The 9,381-nt window shown below is 49.7% G+C and overlaps 1 protein-coding gene across 1 annotated transcript; it reads left to right on the top strand.

Moving 5' to 3' along the window:
• The first annotated feature begins 215 nt into the window (after positions 1 to 215).
• Lhx1 (LIM homeobox 1) lies at positions 216 to 6,048 on the top strand. Its single transcript, XM_051158179.1, has 5 exons — positions 216 to 1,433; positions 3,157 to 3,383; positions 3,478 to 3,755; positions 5,064 to 5,229; positions 5,575 to 6,048. Exons 1-5 carry the CDS (start codon positions 1,264 to 1,266, stop codon positions 5,952 to 5,954), a joined length of 1,221 nt encoding a protein of 406 aa, XP_051014136.1. The 5' UTR covers positions 216 to 1,263; the 3' UTR covers positions 5,955 to 6,048.
• The last annotated feature ends 3,333 nt before the right edge of the window (positions 6,049 to 9,381 follow it).

Raw genomic sequence — 9,381 nt, 5'->3', positions numbered from 1 at the left:
CGAATTGTTCCAGCCGCTGGCCTTCTGTAGCTGCTGCACCAGGACGTTATTCTAAAGCTCTCTAAGACGACCCCTCCCCTTGGCTCCTCGCTTTGAACGAGGAAAAGAAAAAGGGAGGGAAAAGGAAAGGAAGGAGACTAGAAAGAAAACCCAGATTCGCCACCACCACACAACAACAACAACAACAACAAAAAAAAAAAAAAAAAAAAAGAGGGAGGAAAGGAAAAAAGTCGAGAGACTGTGGGGCTGGAACACAGGCAGCGGGAGCCTGGGCCGAGCAATGCGGGGCTGCGCGCCCAAGCGGTCGCGAGTTGTGACTGAAGCCAGGATGCACCGCCGGGCGCAGTGAAGAGCCAGATCTTGTCTTCTCCGAAGGAATACAGGCGGAGGGAGGGCCATCCTGAGGACACGGAAGGCTGTTTGGCAGGCCACTGGCCCAGGTGACAGGACTGGGGCGGTGGGGAGTGAGCGAGTGCGCCCGGCTACGTTGGCTTGAAGTTGTCCCTTTCCATTTTTGACTGGCAAAAACTCTCTCCAAAAAAAAGGGGGGGGACCTAAGCAACAACTACAAACAACAAAATATCTTACCCAACCCGCCCCTCTCCCCACCTTCAGCCTGCCCTCGCCCCCTCCCCAGGGCCAGAGCCGGCGCCCAGAGCGTCCTGACTTGCTGCAAGAAGCCGGCAATGTAGGATCCAAAGCTTTCTACTCCTGTGTTCTTTTCTTTCCATTTTTTTTTTTTTAAAGGAGAAAACCCTGTGGTGGGCAGTGTGGCATACATACACAACCTGCCTTCATACTCCGGACTAAAGCAGATGCACTTTGACTTCTGACAGCTCTACCTCAAGCCGAAAAGAACCCAGCATCGCTTTCCCGAATCCCGAGTTCTTGGCGTCTTTCTTTTCATCTGTTTTCAGTTTTATTTATTTTCGTCCCGCCTCCTTTCTCGGTGACCTTCACTCCTTCGCGGGCTTTGGACAGAAGAGCCGCTTTCTTGCCCGCTGGAGACTGGTTTTCCTCGCCTAGTGAGCTGAGGTGGCGCTGCTCCACCACGCGCGGCCCAGGGATTCCTGGGCTGCCCCCTACCAGCCTGGTCTCTCCCCGCATTTGATTTGCCAGTACGGGTTTTTGCTTGCCCGACTAGAGTGGGTTTCTTCTTTTTGGAGGAGCTGGGAAAATCAGGCTGGTTGTCTTCAGGAGTCATTCCCCCTTGACTCTTAATTGCCCTGTCGCTCCGGGCCTCACCGGACCAAACCAAAGACCATGGTGCACTGTGCGGGCTGCAAAAGGCCCATCCTGGACCGTTTCCTCTTGAACGTGCTGGACAGGGCCTGGCACGTCAAGTGCGTCCAGTGCTGTGAATGTAAATGCAACCTGACCGAGAAGTGCTTCTCCCGGGAAGGCAAGCTCTACTGTAAAAATGACTTCTTCCGGTGAGTACTTCCCTCCCGCGACTCTACTGCTCCCTTCCCAGGGGCCCTTCCTGGCCAGCTTCGGATCAGAGGTCAGTGTGGCCAGGGCAGCCACGTTAGGGGCTGCCTCTCCCTAGGGCTGCCAAGTCCTTCCCGCTACTACCTCTTAGGAAGCAGGTATGCAGAGATAGCTGTCCTACTTGGTACTGGAAGGTGTGGTCCGGGTTTGGCTGCACGTGCCTTGGGGGGGGGGGCGGGCGGGAGAAAGGATCTGAGCCAGCTTCAGCTCAGAAACCCTTCCAAGCCGCGGCTGAGATAGAGCAGCCTAAGGGTTGCAGCTCCCGCTTGCCTTTCCCGAAGCCAAGCTCCCCAGCACCCGACCGCATTTTCCAGACCTCCCAGATTGCTGGTCGTCCAAGTTGAGCTCAGAAGCTCCAGCTTTATTTTACGTGCTGCTTTTTCCTTCTCTGAGAGATCTTGTCGGAATTGCAGAGTCCCGGTGGCCGAGAAAGCCGAAGTAAAGAACCCGGCTTGTGGCCAATCCTGTGAGCCTTAAGGGGGTTTCCCCAAACGTGGGTTGGCCTCTAAACTAGACCTGGTACTATCTGGCTTTAGCCTCGGCCCAATGCCCAGGCTCCTCTTGAAGGCCTTTTCAGCCAGTGCCCTACCAGGAAGGCCACCTCCTAGCAGACTCGCAGCTCGTTTACTATTTTATTTGTGTTTTCTTAAACTCACTATTTGCCACAATCACAACTCGACAGAGAAGAATAGCCTCAAATGTAAATTGTATTTCCCACTGATTTGAAATCCCACACATTACTCCACTATTTTGGTCTTGGTTTGTCTTGGTCTTGATCGAGTCAGGGAGAGAGTTTGAAGCCACCAGGCCTCCTTTGCTCAAAGGCCCTGGAAGCGCAGTCCCAAGTGGCGATCCAGGATGTGCGGCTAGGCTCGTGTTGGCAACAGAACTGTAAGCAAAGAGCGGTGCAAGCTGCGACTGAGGAAAGGCTGAGTTTTGGCGCTTCCGCAGAGTACGCGGTTTTTTTTTTTGTTTGTTTGTTTTTGTTTTTGTTTTGTTTTTACTCTGCAGGGCTGTATCAGAGCCGCGTAGCGAGCGTTAAGCCACACCGACCGGCTTGTTTGCAGGGAACCCTAGAGGCTGCGCTGGCGGCTATTCTCTGCAGGGCACCTAAAGCCGGCTCAATCCTGCCGCGACTCCCGCTTGCGCCAATCTGCCAGGCTTTTGCGCAAGAACGTGGCAACAGCCCAGCTACAGCTTCCAAGGCTCTCCGTCCGAGTCAGTGTTTGTTTATTCACGGAGGAATCGGACTTTGCCAACCCCCCCCCAACCCCGCCTGAAAACAGGTCCTTTTGTGGTGAAAGAAGGGCAAAGCTAGCAGAACAGAGCAGGGCATTTCTACGGAGCTCTTAACTCGAATTTGATTTCTTTGAAGATAACCTGGAACTGTGTGCTCTGTTTCCTTTCTGCCTCGGTAGTTGCTTTGAAACCTTTTCTCGAAACACTCTTTCCTGGGGTTAATGTCTAGGCGTGAGGTTAGAGGTAGGGGACAGCTTGGGCCTTAACTCTAACCGAAATTATTTCCTCCGTTCTTGCTGTTGTCCGGCGTTTGTTTGCTCCTGATTCCTCACTTGCTTAATAAATGTTTTATAGTCATTCTCTCTCCCTCACCTCAACTTCCTCTGGCCTCTCACTGTTCCCTAATCCCTCACCCACCTTACACAGATGTTTCGGTACCAAATGCGCGGGTTGCGCGCAGGGCATCTCTCCAAGCGATCTGGTTCGGAGAGCGCGGAGCAAAGTGTTTCACCTCAACTGCTTCACCTGCATGATGTGCAACAAGCAGCTTTCCACCGGCGAGGAGCTCTACATCATCGACGAAAACAAGTTCGTTTGTAAAGAGGATTACCTGAGTAATAGCAGTGTCGCCAAAGAGAACAGCCTCCACTCGGGTGAGGCCAGGAGTCCCAACTGGCAAGAGGGCGGGTTTAGGGGAGGAAAGCCGGCCATGGCATTCCTGCTCACCAGTCCATTCCTTCTCCCTAGCCACCACAGGCAGTGACCCTAGTTTATCTCCGGATTCCCAAGACCCATCGCAGGATGATGCCAAGGACTCTGAAAGTGCCAACGTGTCGGACAAGGAAGGTGGTAGCAATGAAAATGATGACCAGAACCTAGGAGCCAAGCGCAGGGGACCCCGGACCACGATCAAAGCCAAACAACTAGAGACCTTAAAGGCAGCCTTTGCAGCTACCCCTAAGCCCACACGCCATATCCGTGAGCAATTGGCCCAAGAGACTGGCCTCAACATGCGGGTCATCCAGGTCAGAACCCTGGTTTGCCACTCTGTCTCCCAAAGGCTCACATGGCCACTAAGGGAATCTAGGTTGAGCCTGGGAGAGCCCAGAGTTTCTTATGGTTGGGAAGGGGAGATGTGACTGGGACTAGGAGAAGGATGCCTGATACCTTGGAATGTGGGAATGTGAGGAAAAGCCACAGAGGTGGTAGCAGTTTAGAGGGAGGGAGTGGCTTTGGGAGCTGGAAGAAAGCACAGTGTCCAACACCCCAATGACAACAGCTGGCATTCATCTTTCTGTACACATCCTGTCCCTCTCCTACCCTTGTTAAGGAGCAGAGAGGTGGCTCTGGGCTCCAGAGTAATTCAGTTCTTCTGGTTTCTGTACAGTAAGCTCTCCTCTAATTCCTCAACCCCAAATTTGTGAGCTTTGTGCCCCACATAGGAAAGCCCCAGAGGAGAGCCTTGCCTACCTTGAGCGCAAGTAGAATACCCTGGATTGAAGGATGGTTTTGTGGAAAGTCAGCTCTGCCTAGATGCAACCTGGAATAGGATGGGGAGGCTAAGCCATCTGCAGGTAGCTAGGCCTCTGCATTGGGAAGCGGCCAGGTAGAGTGTGGCTAGGACATCAGGAGTCTAGCCCTTACTAAACTATGCCCTCTAATCAAAGTGCCCCAGCGGCCAGGTGAAGGTGTGGGTGAATGCGCCTAGGAGACTGATTGAGTCTGTCCAAGCACTGGCTAAGGGCAGCCTCTGGGCGGCTGTGTGAACCTGTGCTCATGAATGTGGGCTCGTGTGTCTGTCACTATTGGTGAGAGGCTGTGGCTAAGTATGTTTGGCACTTGGAGATTGTGTGTGGGTGTTGAAAGCAGATTGTGTGGGCGTGGGGTTGGTGTCACTACCCTTGGGAAACAATCAGCAGGAGGCTTTCTGTGTCTCTGTCACTATTGTGATATGAGGGTAGGGCCTACAGAAGACCCAGAAAGGGGAGCTGCATATGTGTCAGTATTTGGGAGTGTTTCCATATCTGTGATCCCTAAGATAATGCAATGCTAAGACTGTGACTGTTGGAAATAGTGGGACTGCAAATTTAGATAAGACGGTAGTCTGCTCACGCCCCCCCCCCCTTCTTGGGAATGTTGAGTACCCTTGGCCTGGTCCTGCTTGGAGACACACACACACACACACACGCACACGCACACACACGCTAACCTCCCCCTCCTTGAGTGCAGCCTAGTGGACTATCAGGACAGTAGAGGGTTGAGCTTGCCGGCCCGTCGCACATCGGCTACCCAGTGGATTCTCCATGGTGTCATTTCCTGCCTGTGTGCTTCAGGTCTGGTTCCAGAATCGACGCTCCAAGGAGCGGAGGATGAAGCAGTTAAGCGCGCTGGGCGCCAGGCGCCACGCCTTTTTCCGCAGTCCTCGTCGGATGCGGCCGCTAGTGGACCGCCTGGAGCCGGGCGAGCTCATCCCTAACGGCCCCTTCTCCTTCTACGGAGGTGAGAGTGCCGGAGTGGCAAAGCAAGGGGCAGGAGGGGGCTGAAGGGGGGCAGGCCGAGCAGGCTTCGCTGGAAGCGGGTAGCACTTCTTGCTTTCTGTTGAGGTGTAGGGGCGAAGATTGGGGAGCACGTCAGGGGAAGTGGTCCCAATCCCGTTGAGAAGAGGGTCCAGGGTAGGAAGCGCAGCAGTTTTGTGCCAAGTGTCCATTCTGCTCCCGTGCCTCACGCACAACCAGTTCCTCCAGCTATGCCCGCTGGCGGGCCTGTCTTTCTACCCCGTGGGTCCCGCTAGGTCGCGGACTGCGCACTAACATCCTTCTCTTTCTCCTCCTTACTGGTTGGCAGATTACCAGAGCGAGTACTACGGTCCCGGAGGCAACTACGACTTCTTTCCGCAAGGACCGCCTTCCTCGCAGGCCCAGACGCCAGTGGACCTACCCTTTGTGCCATCATCTGGGCCTTCGGGGACGCCCCTGGGAGGTCTGGACCACCCACTGCCTGGCCACCACCCTTCCAGTGAGGCGCAGCGATTCTCTGACATCCTGGCACATCCCCCAGGGGACTCGCCAAGTCCTGAGCCCAGCCTGCCCGGGCCTCTCCACTCTATGTCAGCGGAAGTCTTCGGGCCTAGCCCACCCTTCTCATCTCTGTCGGTCAACGGCGGAGCCAGCTACGGGAACCACTTGTCCCACCCTCCTGAAATGAACGAGGCAGCCGTGTGGTAGCGGGGTCTTGAATGGGCCATGGGAGTTTGTGGTTGTACAGAGACGAGCTTTTATTTAAGAAAAATAAGGGGGGGAGGGAGACATTAAAAAAAAAAAAAAAGAAAAAAGCAAGCCTCCTGCTCCACTTCCTCCATCCTCGGGGACTGTTCTCAAGTTTGGGGAGACTGGATGGCAAAGGGGGTCCAAAACAGGATCCAAATCTGCCTCATGGTAAAGCTAGGATATCCATCCATACTGGCTGGCAAAGCGCAGAACTGGGGCTCCAGAAGAGGAATTCCGAATCCCCATCTTTGATCTGGATCTGGTGGACAGACTACGTGAGCGGTTCCTCTGGCTAGCGGGAATACATCTTTAACAGCGGCAGCTTCCCAAAGTACTGGGCATTGCCAGGAGCCTGGGGAGGGAGGCCTAGAGGCGCCCCAGGTGAGGGCGGAGAAGCTACCGGTCAAGAGGGTCCTAGTGCTGGGAGACCCCTTCCTAGCGTTGTTCAGCAACGACAACAAACTCTTAATAGCTTCAGAAACACCGACCTGCTGTGTGCATCAGGTGGGACTATATATATGTATTTTTTTTGTCTATCCCGGGTTTTTGATTTTTTGTTTTTGCCAAAATTGCAAAATTCTAAATGTCAAGCCCTCAGTATCAACTCTTCTACCTTTACTTCCCCCCTCTCTCTGTCTGCCCCCCTTTCTTTCTCTCCCCCCATCCACCACACACACACACACACACACACACACACCCTCACTCCAGCGAGACCTTTCAATAAAATGACTTGAACATCACCTCTACAAACAAAACAAAACAAACAAAAAACACGAAAAAGTATTCTACCTTCACATGAAAGTTAAAAAAAAAAAAAAAAGACTATTGAACTTAAAAACAGTCAACTGTTTACGTATAATGTTAAATTCAGGAGTTCAGTGTTTTACTAATATATCCTGTTTTGAAACCTCTTGTTCAATAACAAAATGTTTTGAGCAATCAACCAAAATTATTCCCTTTCTTTTCCTGTAGATGTTCTGACAGATTTGCAGGGCTTGTGGCTCACTGTGCTAGTATGTAAAAAGGTGTTGTTTACACTAGGCAAAGGGAAAACATGATATTCAGACAGTTGCCAAATAGAATAAATTATAGCACAAATACTGTAACGGTGCCTGGCACCAGCAACCTGAGAAAGTGTTAAAAAAAAAAAAGTGTTACAAGGTTTAAAAAAACATCTTTGCTAATTTTTAGTCCTGTTAAACATTCATGAAATTGTTAATATGACTTATATAGACCCACACAGGTTTTATTTTTGTGTCTTTAAAATAAAAGTCCAAAATATTTAAATTTTATGGTCAAATATGCAGTCAACAGCTGCTACTTTTTTCTTTATATATTAAATTTCTCATATGTCTTTTATTGTTCTAATAAACCTAAGCTTGTGTGACCTCCAGTGCATATTAGACCATTCACTGTATGAAAGAAAACATGTTGAATAAATTTGTGAGTTTTTAATAAAAATAGAAAACCTGATGTTTAGATAATTGGTGTGGTATTCCATGTTTTCAGTAATTGAAGGGAAGTCCCAATAGGGCGCTGAATGGACCCTCCAAAGCCAGGAGGAAGGGAGGCTAGTCTGGGGTGATCTGTTTTCACCTTGACTCTGGTGGAAATCCTTTCCTAAAGCCAGCCAAGCGCCCTTCTTTAGCTTCCTGCTGCTATTAAGTACAAATTTGCATCCTGTGGGTTTAACTGATACAGTTGAAGAGATCTTTGCTGATAAGCTAATATAGAATTGGAAATAGAAATCAAATCCGTGGCTAAAAAAAGAAAAAAAAGCAAGCAAGTGGTGTGGGTCTGTGATTAGGTGAGAGATCTGAATCTACCTCCCTCCCGCCCCACCCCATCGCACTTGCAAAGCCAGGCTTGTGAATGTCGGATCCTTGTAAATATATTGTTAGACCTGGTCTTTTTCAGCTTCAATTCATTTTCCATAGATAATCCTACTTTCTAATTTGGTGGGTTGAAAGATAACCTGAAATGAGTATAAAGTATAACTAGAAATGAAATACTTTAATCCCCGTCACAGAACTGATTTGAAAGTTTAATTTTATAGTATTTGCTACATTTGAAGTTCCCCAGAAGAGAAACTATTTTGTCTGGCATAAGATACATATTAACTTTCTGCCGAAGATGAACAAAAATAACTTAATGTAGAAATCAAATGGCAGCTGAGAGTTGCCAAGAGATAAAGTCTTGGAGAATAGTTCATTTCCATCCAAACCTTCATTAAAAATGGAAGAAAAGGGAATGTTTTCTACGAAATACTAATGCGTGGGTATTAGGAGTTCCAGTATCAGGGTCCCAGGGTTTCTTTACCATATAAGCTAGATTTCAGTCTGGATTATTCCTTACTTAAAACACACACACACACACACACACACACACACACACACACACACACACGGAAGTGTTTTACATTAAATTGTATGCAATTTGCAGCACTGTTACCTTACTTTGTTAAGACACAGCCAAGTTTATCTTCCCTGCAGAGAAGGCTCTAAAGCAAGCAATATTTCATTGCATCCCTACGATGGCTTATCTAACTAACGACAGTCAGGGAGGAATCTGCCAGTGTTCTTTCAGAAATAAAAATTTATGAAATACAAGGGAGACTTTGGAAACTCCTACCCACTGCATACAGAGAATTTTTTTTTAAATATGCAATAACTGGGCCTGTGTGTTTTTCCCTTTTAGCATTTATATACATTAAATCATAGCTAACATTCATTCTAGCCACCACCCTGAACCGACTCCCTTAAAGACATTCATTTAACTGACCGTATCCTCATCAGGAAGTGGCATTTTCCTATCAAGGATGCTGAATTATTTAGCAGCTTTATTGTGCTATCTGAGTATTTGATAAGAAACGCTTTGAGTTGGGCAATTGGTGGCATGGATTCAGTTCTTGTAACTCGGTGGGTGGTGGCGCAGTCTTTTTCCTCAGCGGGGACATTGTGGAACATAGCAAATACCCGAACAGGTGATAACCAACCGCTCAGAAGTTTAATCGGGAACCCAGGGGCTGGGTCGAATTCACATCCGCTGTGCCCCTCTAGGCCAGAGGAGCCAGGAACCATTCCTGCACTTTGGAGAGAATGCCAGGAAGGGCTTAGTGTTCTTTGGTCCCCCTAATGCTCCCTCCCATCCAGGAGGCCAGCCTCCTCACAGCTGGATTTGACAAGCACATCTCCAGCTTCTTGGAGCCGCCATCTAAGCATCACTCAACCTCTCCACCTGTCCTGGCAATGTGTTTTGATGCAAGGCTAGGCAAGAAGGCAGGCAGGCGAATTAGTGGGGGACCCAGGACATGTCCTGTCATGGGGTCTGGGACCTGAGGTTGATGTTGTTTAGGAAGACAGATGGGTCAAGACCTAGTTTCTCT

The sequence above is a fragment of the Acomys russatus genome, chromosome 16, assembly GCF_903995435.1.
Source record: "Acomys russatus chromosome 16, mAcoRus1.1, whole genome shotgun sequence".
Classification (NCBI taxonomy): domain Eukaryota; kingdom Metazoa; phylum Chordata; class Mammalia; order Rodentia; family Muridae; genus Acomys; species Acomys russatus.
This window is presented reverse-complemented; position numbering and strand designations above follow the sequence as displayed.

Excerpts from the sequence above, each read along its gene's own strand:
- Lhx1 (XM_051158179.1), top strand. The coding sequence starts at position 1,264 with ATGGTGCACTGTGCGGGCTGCAAAAGGCCCATCCTGGACCGTTTCCTC. Across the intron at positions 1,434-3,156 it reads TGTAAAAATGACTTCTTCCG|ATGTTTCGGTACCAAATGCG; the intron begins GTGAGTACTTCC and ends CACCTTACACAG. Across the intron at positions 3,384-3,477 it reads AGAGAACAGCCTCCACTCGG|CCACCACAGGCAGTGACCCT; the intron begins GTGAGGCCAGGA and ends CCTTCTCCCTAG.